A 13,749-nucleotide genomic window follows, 5' to 3' on the forward strand; every position below is an offset into this window, starting at 1 on the left:
TCCTCAATTCTTGTCCTTCTTCTTTGCTTTTTTCTTATGCTAGATCTTATCTTATATCTGCCAGTGATGTGATTGTATTAATGCAGTTGGCTCTGAGATAATCAATGATTATACAATCCGGGCAAACATATCAATGGAATTGCTCTTTTGAAAATAGGTGATGAATGCAAATGCTGAATTGGGGGTCTTTGCATCCTAAGAGGCTGGAAGCCGTGCCAAAGTCACTTTCCAGTCCTAAGGACTGAAGCACAGCTTTGGCACAGCTTCTGGCCTCTTTAGATGCGTGTGTCATTTAAACAGCATACCTCCTAAGTAACCCAAAGCAGCATTATTTTGGCCTGTCTGTTTGGGCCCTTTGTTGCTGCATACTGCATAATTTTTGATGAAGGACCTCATTGGCATGAGCCACATGAAACCCCAACATTGAAAAAATCAACAAATAAAATAGACCAGGGAGAGAATGAATGTGAAAATTGGGGGAATGAGTAACAGACTCATTCCTCCAGTTTGGGGGAATGTCCACAGATGTAGTCAGAAATAGAAGAAAATAGTATAAATAGCTGTCTCACAAACTGAAGATACTGAATTAAAATTCTGAATATGCTGCTGCAAGGTAAGGCAGACGAGAATAAACTGAAGGGAAGATTGGGGATACTACCTAGTCATACTTACTGGGCCAAGGGCAGAGCTCCTGCCTAAAATGTTTTACCCAGGTCTAGATGTTTTTAAGAGGCTTTGCAGAAGCACAAAACAACCCATGTGGATGAGTCAAAAAAGACCTCAAAGAAAGACACAGCATTAGCTGAATATATATTTCTACTTACAATTTGAACAATTCTTCCAGTATAGAATTTTTCAAAGTGGTAGTCATGTTAGTCTAAACTATCAAAAGAACCAATGGTGACACATTTATGATTGATTCATTTTAGGGCAAGTTTTCGTGGATTATAACCCTCTTCCTTGGATACATGGAGTAAAATCCTATGTGCATGTGTGTGGATCAGTGTGTCTATGTATGTGTATGAAGCCCTATGCTTATATTCTATGCATCTGAAGAAATGGATTATAACCCATGAAAGGCCATACTAAAATCAATCTGTCACTCTTAAGGTGCCAAAACACTCTCTGTTGTTATACCTGTATGTAATTGGGCATCAGTATATGTCTGCAATAACTTACTTCATTTCCTTCCAATTCAAAAAATTCAAACTTCACTGATATTCTATATTGGGTAGGAGCAACCACTTGCCACACACAGTTTTTATTAGGAGGATATTCTTTGGGCCATCCTGGTGTAGTTATAGTCCCATTCAGCTTGGTCAAAAGTCCTCCACAAGCAGCTAAAATGAAAAAAAAGTACTTAAAAATTTGTACAGTCACATTTTGGTGCATGTATAACATTAGACATAATAGTAGATCCATTTTTCGACAGTATTGCTTAAATTAAAATAAACATTGGACAGCCTAACTGAGGAACATACAGAATTCACAATGAGTTCAAAACTGCACTCTGGAATCTATCTTCTGCATGTGGTGAGATGTGCAAGCAAGTCTTGAACATGTGCACATATTGCCTCTCCAAAATACAAAGAACAGCTTGATTAATTTGCTCTGCTCCCATAACCCATCCACCTCTCTACTTCTTCTTTCTTTTCTTTTTTTTTAAAGGAAAAGCAAGGTAGCTTGTAGCAGGGTAATTCATGTATTAATTATGAACCTAATGTACCATTCCATTCCACAGATGAGTTACTATTCCATTCGTAGTCCAACAGATACCTATGCTAAAGAAAGAAAACAAATGATGTTCCTTCTTCTGCTTTCAGCGACCCTCCACATGTAATATTTCACATTGTTTTAGAGGCAACCTAATATTTTGAAACTCTCTCTTCCTCTTTTGTCATTAGAAGCATTTGTTGGATCAAATGCCAGTATCCAATAGGTGTATGTTCATGTTACTTCAAGTTGCCTTTCAACTTATGGTGCCCTCATGAATTTCATAGGGTTTTCTTAGGCAAGAAACACTCAGAAGTGGTTTTGCCAGTTCCTGTCTCTCAAGTATAGCCTATAGCACTTGGTAATCATGATTGGTCTCCCATCCATGTACTAACCAGAGCTGACCCTGCTTAACTTCCATGATCAGTCAGGATCTAGTGCTTTTTGATAATAGAGTCCTACCACTAACAAAACTGCTTCTGTCAGCAGGATCTAGATCTAATTCTAGAGAGAACCCCTCTATAGCTGATTTTTTAATTATTATACTAATGCAAACAATAGTCTCTTGGCAAATGTGAGACATAAGCAGAAATTATGACACTTAGGAGTGGAACACACATAGATAATTTTCTTCCACGTTCTATGCAGAAGTTCTGTTTCACAAACAAAGAAATAGTTTCAAGAGTAAGTATTTTCATACAAGAAGTGTTTATTTGTTCACACAAGAGACTTTTAAGGAACTGTTTACTTCTACAGAATCCAGAAAATCCTGTATTCAAATAATTATGAAATCTTCCAATTTAGGAATCTTAGTGAATCTTAGTGTTAGCATTAGCATCTTAGAGTTAGCGTGAGTCCTGCTCTCTCCCTGACAAGAACTCAAATTAGTTTGTGGGGTAGTGAAAGGAGGAAGCCATAAAAAAAGAGTGTTGGCATGCCAGTTCTTTCTCCCTTTCCTTCTTCTTATTCCTCTTCTTCTTCCTTGTATTCCTCTTCTTTTCTGCCAGTTTTTTTTTCAGTTTCCCAAACCCTATTTGAGTATGTAGTTGCTAAACAAAGAACTTAGTAAGTGGTTTGGATACGCAAAATACTTGCTTTCAAACTTTGGATTGCTTTCAGCCCAACATATGGCTGACTTCAGTACACAAAGAATAAAAAATAAAACATATTGAGCTGGTAAATGATCAGGAAGCTAATGTAGGCAGACTTACATGCTCATACGATTCATTGACTTCTATCAAAAATTACCTGAATGTTGAGTTTGATACACACACAGACACAGACACACACACACAAAATCAGGCTTGACATGGATCTGACATATTGATGGAGTGACTTTGCCCATATCAAAATTCCTAAATCTGTGTCCATATAAGCATCTCATGAAGTAAAACTATATAATTTCCATCACATAGAAGATACAGTGGTACCTTCACAACTCTTCTTATCAGGCCCAAGTTCATATCCTGGATCACATGCGCACTGATAGCTGCCCAATGTATTAACACACCGCTGCTCACATCCACCATTGTCAGGTTTGGCACATTCATCTTCCTCTGTGAAGAAATGGAAAACACAGCAGTGCATTAAATTAAAATTATCACACATTTATCCCTTGATTGTAGGGAAGAATACTGAAATTCCTTCAAAAATTAATTGAGAAATTCCCACGAATTTATTCTTTGTGTAACACAATTGTATCTGCAGATTGCTTTTGAATGATCTAATATTTGGCTCGGTAACATATTCATTAAAAAACAATACAATTTTTTCCAAAACCATAGTTCTAAATTGTATTGTGGTATTCTTTCCTACTCAGGCACAGTGCACGGATTCAAGCATACACGGTTTGAAAATGTTCCAAAAAAAGTATAAATTTCAAATATCAAAGCTTGATTTTCCATTTTTTAAAAGGGACACCATTTTGCTATGTCATTATATTTAATGGGACTTGAGCATACACGGTTTTTGTTATACACGGGGGATCTTGGAACCAAACCTCAGCGTATAACAAGGGTCCACTGTATGTATGCCTTGTCACCTGTTCATTTATGGTGACTCCATGACTTTCACAGGGGTCTTTTTTACACAAGTACTGTATATACTCAACTATATGTTGAACTCATGTATAAGTTAAGGACAGGTTTGGAGGCAAAAATTATGAATTTTGATATGACCCAAGGATAAGTCAAGGGTAAAACTTAGGGGAATGTAACAAAGGATCTAAGGATGAAGCAAAGGCAAGCAATGCCAAAGAACTTGCAAAACTCCAGGAGGCATAACTGTTTGTGTTCATACTAAAAGCTTGATGGATGAGAGAATAGATGGGGGTCAGTACTTCCATGACAAATTATGCTCTTGTCTTTTACCAGAAGATGGTTCCTTTTTTAAAATAAGAGTTAAAATACAGTACAGTGGACCCTTGTTATACACTGGGGTTTGGTTCCAAGATCCCCCATGTATAACAAAATCCATGTATGCTCAAGTCCCATTAAATATAATGACATAGCAAAATGGTGTCCCTAATAAAAAATGGAAAATCAAGGTAAATTTATACTTTTTTGGAACATTTTCAAACCGTGTATGCTTAAATCCGTGTATAAAAAATCTGTGTATAAGAAGGGCCGACTGTACTTGGGAGAAGTGACCTGTGAATAAGTCGATCCAGGTTTTTGGAGTCAATTTTTAGTATATAAGTATATACAGTAATACTCAGATGTATTTTGCCATCACCCTTCTCTGAAATGTAGCCTACAGCACTTGGTATCCCTTTATTTTTATTTATTTTATTTCTATGCTGCCTTTCTTCCAAAAAGGGACCCAAAGCAGCTCACAATGTAGGACACATTAAAACAAGAATTTTACAGACAATTAAAAAACCTAAATAAAACAATTCGAAGTTAAAATTTAAAACATACAAAAGTTAAAAACATAATCTAAAATAACTCCCCCCACACACACACACACACATCAATAAACCAGGCGCTCGGGGGGGGGGGGTCCCTTGGCATTCTCCCATCTACAAACTAACCAGGGCTGATCTTGCTTAGCATTCGAAATTAAATAGGAAATGTGGTGCCTTTAGGGTATTTAGGCTTCCTAGGTGATGTAAAAGGAGAAGTTTAAACATGCTTTCTCTATCTTTGTTTAACCATCCCCCCTCCTCTTGGATGAGGAGAGCCAGCTTACCTAATGAAAAGGATAGTAGGTTTTGCACGTACAGTCTATCTACTATGATGTCTAAATGAGTACTTGTGCACCAAGGAAGAAATAGCAGCAAAACAGGTGTTCTGCACAGTGTTCTATGAAGCTTTTGTAACTACTGTATATATATATGCAGATGGTCCAACCATACCTGAGGATTTCTGTTGCCAATACATAATAATTTAGCCTGCAGAAATATAAAGGCTTTATAAAATAGTAACAAAAATTGAAAACAGGAAAAGGTTACTCAGAGGGCACTTGATCTCCCCAAGACTGAATCTGTATGTCACCCTGAAATTATATTCAAAGCCAGATTAACTTGAATCCTAAAATTCCTTATTTTTTTTTTATTCTATTCACATTAAAGGGAATAAGGTCCATCAGAAAGAAAGGGAAGATAGTACACAATATTATTTCCACAAGCAGCATGTCACGCTTAGCAGTAATTTGATTATAATTTATGGGTTTTTAAAATATTTTCTTCTCTGTTGATGCTAATTTTACCACATATTATAAATGGATGCTTGAAATCCAACTTATGCTTAAGTGAATAGGGTTAAGTTTCACTATTAATGTAAGCCTACATGGGCTATGAAACATCCATTTATAATATATGGTAAAGTTAGCATCCACAGAGAGGCAAATATAAAAAAAACAAAATCCAGTTGTGTCTGAACAGCATGGGATGGTCTTTCTTTATAGTACTGCTTGCACTGTTCTGACTGAGAAACTGGATCAATAAAATTTTGAATATCTCTTAACCTATGCAGATTTATTGTATAAGAACCTTGATCTCAGAGTCATTGTGGTTCAATAAGGCTTTCCACCAACAGAAACAGGACACAGAAGGATGAAAATGAAAGACCAGACAATTAGTACCCTATTTAGAATTGGAAGGTGAGGATATTAAGCGATAATTAGAATATTATACAAATTTTTGTATGTATGTATGTATGTATGTATATTGGCATGTTGTAATGTTTGACATTTTTTGTGTAATACAATTCTCTATTTTTTTTCTTTTAAACAAATAAAAAAAAGAATTGGAGGGGAGTGAAAAGACTTGGAATAGTTAGTTAATTTGCACAAAGGCTGTGTAAAAATGATATCAACTTGGTGCTCCTCTGCTGATACAAGCCTCTTTGAAGGAGAGCACATCACTCTGGATTATTGCCGTATATGAAACTAGTCAAGAAACCCTTGCTAGTCCCAAACTAGACAGCTTGATTACTAGGAATGCTTAACAGAGAAAATATTTTCTCATCCTTGATAGAAAAAGAGATCTCAACATTTCTTAGAATGTTTTTGGATTTTTTATGCATGTTTCAATGTTTGTTTTACATCCCTTTTTTTGTATGAAAACTTTGTTTCTGCAAAGGAATGATGATACTGGATTTTGCAGGAAAACGTGTCATTCATATAAAATGCTTCTCACTTTCCCAAACTCTTACCCTTAAAAAAGTTAGCAGCAAACCCTGCTTTGTTCACTGTTCCATCAGAAACAAATTTCATCCACAGGTTGTTAGAGGTAGATCGTATGTCTTCAGGTTTATCATAGCCACAAAAATGGCCGATCAAAGGGCTGTTTTCACTGGTTCCATCTCGAACTTCTAAATAATCATAGGCACAGTTGTCATGTCTTTCGATCTATAAACACAGAATGGTGTTTCATTGAGATCTTAATAAGCATTTTCCCCATGAGAGTAAATTAAACACAAAAATATACCTCACACTGAGAACAATACTGAGTTCTTATTAATGTTTGCTAATTTATTATGTATATGGGCTTGTCTACCTTCTAACAGAAATTCTAAGTGTTTGTCCTGTAGGATTTTCCAATTAAAAAGCATATACAGTTTTGAAGATTATGTTAACAAATGACATGAATATGTAAAACAAAAGTATTATTATTATTATTATTATTATTATTATTATTATTATTATTAAGGTATAAAGATATAAGAACACAATTTTTGCAGCCCTGGGGATATGCTAATCTAAATCAACAGTTAAAAGGATCATTCAGTAATATACACTGTATGTACATTGCATATAGCATTATATGCCACACAGAAATTATGTAAATTATGGAATTGCCAAAATAAAGATTCATAGTTATAAAATGTGTAACTTTGGCTGCCAAACAAGCCTAATGATAAAATGCTGGTATCTCTAAATAATACCAGCAAGAAATAGTAGTGCTTTCTATTCAAAAAGAACAAATAGATTTAGAAAAGAAATAATTGCCCTATTATTTAATAGATTCCTAAAGCAGCCTTGTGGAACAGGATTAGTCATTTGTCAAAAGAAACTATTGTCAGTTTTTAAAGCATTCCAATTTAAATAACACAGATAACATAAAACCCCTTTAATCTTCTTGAAGTTTATGCAATGGGAAAAGTCTCAGTGAAAGGAAATATTAATTGTAGGGGTTATGTTATATAGAGAATGCTTTGTTTCTTCATTGGCTTAATGAGGATTCCCTTAAGTGTCACTGTCATTTATCCACTAGATGATTTGCTCAGATCAGTTAAAAGGCTTTTACCTCAAATGCCTGAAAGGTTAATCCAACATTGTAGTTCTCTGACACTGTTATTTTCCACACACATTCCTTCATTGGTCTGTAGTCATCAGGATAATTAGGAGATTGGATCTGTCCTTCATTTTTGTGTATTTCACCTCCACAAATTGCTGAAGAGTACATTAACAATGAATTTAAGTACTTTTTCAATATTTATGTTTTGCTATTTAAAGGAGGAAAAAGGACCTAACGATCACTTGTGCCAGATGACAGTTGGATGTACTGCAAATGCAAAGCTATCAGAATGTCTGGCTACTTTGCCTACTGACTCTCCCAAGCCACGTGACAGCATTTACAATTTAAAACTGACTACAATCAAGCCTGCAATCAGTTTGTGTAAACTGCAGGCTGGATTGAAGCCACAGGACATGACCCAGAAGCTTCAGTGTCTGTACCAAGACCTACTAATGTAGGGACTTCCTTTTGTCTTCTACAAGAGGGAAATGCTTGGCGTGCACAATGGGAAATATCTGTGCTTTGCATGGAACATTCCCTTCTTGTAGGAAAGGAAGCCACGAGAATGCAGAACTTGGTATGCTGCCACCCTTTGTATGTTTATCAAGAACTGAAAAAAAAGTTCTCTCTTTGATAAAGGGTCCAGTCTTCTGTGAGATTTGAGCACATGAATAATATTAAAATAAATGAGAATTGTACAAATGAACAAGATAGGTGAGTGTCATGTAGCCAGTTCTTCAAGATCAGAAACTGAACCTCCCCTAGCAGAAAATAACTAGGGGGGGGGGGGGGGACCCACTGAGTTTCTGTAAAAAAAAAAGTGTGTGTGTGTGTGTGACACGTACACATGATACTACATACAACTCTACCACAGACATGAAGACATACACTTTGAAGATTTTCAGATCAGCACTTAAGCGCTGGTAAAGCGTTGCTAAAACATTTAGGAAGTGTGTGTGTGTGAAAGCCTGACGCAGTTCCTAAATGTCAGGGAATCATCAGCTTACCTCCAGCTTCCCTGAATCATTAGAGTAACAGCAATTTCCCATGAACAGAAACTTTGCATTCATAGGAAACTGCTGCTCCCCTAATGATTTAGGGATGCTGGAGTAGGAGCCAATGATTCCCTGATGTTTAGGAAGCATGTCAGACTTTCACACACACACGCTTCCTAAACCTTTTAGCTGCATTTTACCAGTGCTTAGGTGCTGGTTTGAAAATCTCCATATACAGGGTACAATCCAGCAAATGTTTTACATTTTAAATGTTTAACAGTATTCATTGTATTAAATTAGAAAAAAGTCCTTAAATATCTTCTGTATTTTTCCTTCATATCATACTGAAAATGGGGTATAATTAAAGTGTTAATTTTATCTTGTTCATATGATATAAAAGGCGACGCAGTGGTTAAATGTTGGTACTGCAGCCTCTCATAGCCACAAGGTTGTGTGTTCCACCACAGGCAGGGCTCCAGGGTTGACTCAACCTTGCATTCTTCTGTAGGTCACTAAAATGAGTACCCAGCTTGTTGCAGGCAATTAACTTACACTTAGTAAACCACTTAGGGAGTGCTTAAGTGCACTGATAAGAGGTATAGAAATATACTTGCCATTGCTATCAGTCAAGCTGATAGCTCCAGTTGATTTGCAGAATGGCTTACCTTCATAAACAGCTGCAAAACCTTTCCCCACCCAGTTACTGCTGCTACGGAACTCGATCCACATTCTACTGTCACTAGATGTGAGGACATCTGGGAGTTTATCTCCACAGAACCTGCCTAGAAAAAAGTGAGAAAATGCATTTTAGGAACTCGCAGTTTTCAAAAACTCAACATTTCAATTTTGCACAAGACATTTTAGGACCAAATTAGATTTGATGAAAGCAGATTCTGATAATTAGGTGAGATTCAGACCTAATTATCTCTCAAATAAACTGGCAAATCAGATGCAATTTAAAACCCTTGCAGGTTCCCCTTCCACACACACCCCAATTCCTTCTTCCCCCATTTTTTTTTCTTGTAGTGGACACCAGATTATGGAAGGACAACAGCAGGCAGCAGCAGTGGATACGGACAATATTCCCATTGCATTTCCCCCCAATCTTTACTTTTCTTGTGAAAGGGTCAGGCTCATGCTTAAAAACATGGGATGTAATGTGTTATCTATAGAGTTGTGTTAAACCACTTGGGGGTACGTAAAGGATTAAAGTCTGGAGAATGTGCATATATAATACCTACATGAATATATCCTCTCTACAGCTACATTTGGTGGTTAGAGAAAAATAACAATAACACACACACACACACACACACACACACTGTATATACTGTATATTGTTGTTCACAACATCCTTTGACAATGCAACTGCCATTCAGTCCAATATCAAAGCTCTTCCATGACAGGAGCAATTACATCAGTGTCAGAAAATTCTAAACCAAAGACCTAACAGTTTTTGTCTTAACTTCTTACCTAAGGGCTTGTCTACATGGGCCAAATAAAATGGTCCCATCCTAACTTCACAGTGACCTGTCTTCATGATGCAGAGTCAAATCCCTGATTTGAGTGTGGACTATCTTCATGATGTAGGGCAAGTTCCACACCAAATATGTCATATCTTCCTCTCAAACTGGTTTTTAAAAGCTTACCAATTGCTCTGGATTTTTCTGGAAAGCCTGGAGCATTCCATACCAATGCTGAGCAGCTGTCTACACATACAGCCCTTCTATGTCACTCAGCACTATTGCTGCTGACACGAGTCACTCCCTCTGAAGTCACAGTGAGGCAATTCATCATGTGATCAATGCTGGGTGCCTTGTTTCTGACTTGAGAGGGAGTGATTTGCACCAACAACAGCAGGCAATATAGCATGGATGAATCCAAGGCAATAATGGGGCCAGAATTCTCCATGGGCAGGCTGGCCAGTGTAGATGTGCCCTAAGTCTTCCAAATTAGTCACATTTTCATTCATGTTTCAAAATCTTACTTCTCTCATCATACTTTCCTCCTGATCCTTTAGTCCCTCTTCCAGCCTCCACTAATCTTTCAACTCTTATCTCCTTTATTTTTGCATTGTGCGACAACTGAGAAAACATTTAATTGCACAAAGGAGACAGATTCTATCCTACTGTGGACATGTGCACACCTAAATAAAATCAGATTTATGTGTTGTGTTTTCTTAGCAGGTATATGTGTAATAATCATAGATAATATACAGTGGTGTAGTGGTAAATTTTGAAGTGCAGACTCTCATCACCATAGACCCTCTAGGAACACCACTAAGGAGTGTGCAAAAATGCAGGTGGCTGTGTTGTGCTATATAAAAAAGGCATTTCTTGCCATTTTCACCAGGAGCAAGACTTCTATAAAGCTAATGATTAGACTAAGGCACCCCAAAATCCTTTGGATTACAAAAGGGATAGCCCATAGATAAAGCCTTCGACTTTACACTCATAGATACTGTATGCATTGCTCCTCTGAAAATCCATTCCCCCCCCCCTCCAGTTTCAGAGGGATTACAGCAAACTCAGAAGGAACAAGTGAGTTGCAATAATGTGGCAGCTAATGCTACAGTCCCTGATAAAATCCTATAAATATCCTGATGCTTGATTCTTGAAGCCCTGGCTCCACTATGTCACTGTTTATATAATGTTACATCCAAAGACAGTGAATGCTTTTTAAAAATGATTTGAGAATTGGGCAAAACAAACTAAAGTGTCTGGCAGATACATTTTGGGTTACAAAACTTATATGTCAGTGAAGAAGAAACAATGCAGATGAATAAGCAAATGAACAAGCAATAGAAATTAACATGAAATGTTATTACTTGTATGCTAAACTAATATTACCTAAATAGATGCTCACTTGCACATAAAGAACTTCATTCTTATATTTAAAAAAATACTTTATAATCTCCAAAGATGAGAAGCAATTTTTTTCTAACTAGTGTCTGTCTGTAAAATGTAAGCTACCCAAACATAAGTGTTAGGCAAGTGCTTAAAATATACTCAATTCCACAAGTGACTTTCCATATGCATCCATATTTAAGATTTTAAGTGTACTCTATAATGTACAAGAAAAATGCATGCTTTCTTTCTGCTAGATACTCACTGACATGCATATATGGTAAGAAACTGGATCCCGTTACTCAGTTCTACGCAGAAAGTATTCATCATTTAAAAGGGTGTACCTTTCTGACACATAAGTGGTGATGACACTTTGATACTTTTGGGGTGGGATTTTCACCAGGAAATTTTGATTTTGCTTCAAGTCCACAAAACAGTGATGTGGACTAGAAGCAAATTGAGACAACTAAAACCAATGTTAGTTAATGTCAACACTAATGTTTTAGTAGCTTACCTTTTACAGACAGCTACTAGTTAGAAAATGTGCTTTTCAACTTTAGAAATTTTAAAAGTTACAAGGCCAACATGGCTACCCCTGAATATGATTTCCAAGCTCCAGATATTCACAATGAATCACATCTGATATGTTCGTACCAAGCAGAGGTGACTTCCTCCAGTAGCCATCTCTTACTTCAATGTAGTCATACCAGCAGAGGCTGCTCTTATAGAGGTCCATCGTAGTGAAGTTTAAAACAATCTGGAGTGCAAATGAGAGAATCATACCATACAATTGATTTGGTTTGAAGTTTGAACCAAAATAAGGATGTTCTATTAACATGCTGGCTGATAACCCTGAATCCACAATATTAAGAAATTTAAACTTCTGAATAGTGTCACCTCAATCTGTGGGTGTTGGAGGGAGGGAAGGGAGGGAGAGAATGAGATCTCGTCACTCCCCATTGTCCCTAAATGACACACAAGCAGAGGAGGGAACTGTTAATTTGTTGTCTAAACCCCACCATCCATAATGAGAATCTGGAATTTCATCTTGTTAGTCATGACAAACATAACAGATTGCATCCATTCTTGACACGTATTTTTAGATAATGACACTAGAATTGCGTAAATAGCATTTGGCACAGGAACACTCCACTTTACCTTAGAATTCATACACAATGAACTCACTTACATGGTACATGTTTACTATGTTTTGATACTTTACACTTGGCCATTTGAATAGATATAAGATAAATTAATATTTATGAACCACCAATTTTAAAAACAAATAGATATTGAGTTGTATTTCCGCAGAACACACATAGAACTAGATCCTCCGTGTGTTATAGGACTGGGCTGAATACCCTTCTCCCTCTGTGAAACCATTTATCCCTGTTAAAATGGCTGAATATTTGGTTACTTTCATACTGAGAACAATCATAACTTAGAAGTAGTGTAATGAGTTACAAACAATAAAATTACCTGTAATCAGTTACTTCTCTTGGAAAATTACTAAAGTTGCACTTTTAAAATAATTTAATATTTAATATGTAATTTTTAGTTTCATGTCATTCCCCTATCAATCCTAAAATAATGTTTAGCATAATGGAATTTAGCAAAAAGCAACCAGTAAGGTAACAAGTGCAGCAACAAATTAATTTTTAAACAGTGCAATAAGAAACACACATGAATTACTTTTCAAATACTACAATGAATAATATGAATGGGTTGCTTTTAAAGAGCAATTCACTAGGAATTAATTCATTGGGAACAAGAATATAACTGGAGCAGCTAATCATAACTAGATGTATAGCAGCAAGGTTTTGTTGATAAGAAAAGGCAATGGAAGGATGGCAACATAATTCTATTGAAATATTTTAAAATATCATTGTTCTTTCCAACAGTAAATTCAGGTGGTTCACTGTTAATTGCTTCTTTTAGTCTAATAAAGCCAAAACCTCAGATGGGTTGTAAGAGATATTCAGACATTTAATACTTTCTCTAGTTAATTTGTATTTTTATGTAGATAGGAACCAGGAAGTTTACAAGCAGCCAATGAGAAAGAAGTCGACAGTAGCATAAATATTTGTTACCAAGTCCAGATGCTAAGGATGTGAAAAACACAAACTGTCTTATAGTTTTTTGTGGGTTTTTCGGGCTATGTGGCCATGTTCTAGAAGAGTTTATTCCTGACATTTCACCAGCATCTGTGGCTGGCATTTTCTTCTGAAGATGCCAGCCACAGATGCTGGCAAATCGTCAGGAATAAATTCTTCTAGGACATGGCCACATAGCCTGAAAAACCCACAAAAAACTATGGATGCCAGCCATGAAAGCCTTCGACTTCACACAAACAGTCTTAATTTCACAATTTCTTCTTATGTACCTTCAAGTTCTTTCTGATTTCTGCTAAGAACCTATCACATGATTTTCTTGGCCAGATTTCTTCAGAAGGAGT

The 13,749-nt window shown here is 36.4% G+C and overlaps 1 protein-coding gene across 1 annotated transcript in view; it reads right to left on the reverse strand.

The window, feature by feature from the left end:
• TLL1 (tolloid like 1) overlaps positions 1-13,749 on the reverse strand; it is a 141,184-nt gene that overhangs the window by 20,538 nt on the left and 106,897 nt on the right. The window contains exons 10-15 of the mRNA XM_089527229.1: positions 11,949-12,051; positions 9,114-9,230; positions 7,463-7,608; positions 6,369-6,564; positions 3,144-3,269; positions 1,180-1,340 (exon numbers count right to left, since the gene is read on the reverse strand). Coding sequence (XP_089383355.1) covers positions 1,180-1,340; positions 3,144-3,269; positions 6,369-6,564; positions 7,463-7,608; positions 9,114-9,230; positions 11,949-12,051 — 849 coding nt within the window. The remainder of the gene's footprint in view (positions 1-1,179; positions 1,341-3,143; positions 3,270-6,368; positions 6,565-7,462; positions 7,609-9,113; positions 9,231-11,948; positions 12,052-13,749) is intronic.

This window comes from Sceloporus occidentalis, unplaced genomic scaffold (genome assembly GCF_023333645.1).
Source record: "Sceloporus occidentalis isolate IW3139 unplaced genomic scaffold, rSceOcc1.0.p SCAF_5, whole genome shotgun sequence".
In the NCBI taxonomy this organism is placed as follows: Eukaryota; Metazoa; Chordata; class Lepidosauria; order Squamata; family Phrynosomatidae; genus Sceloporus; species Sceloporus occidentalis.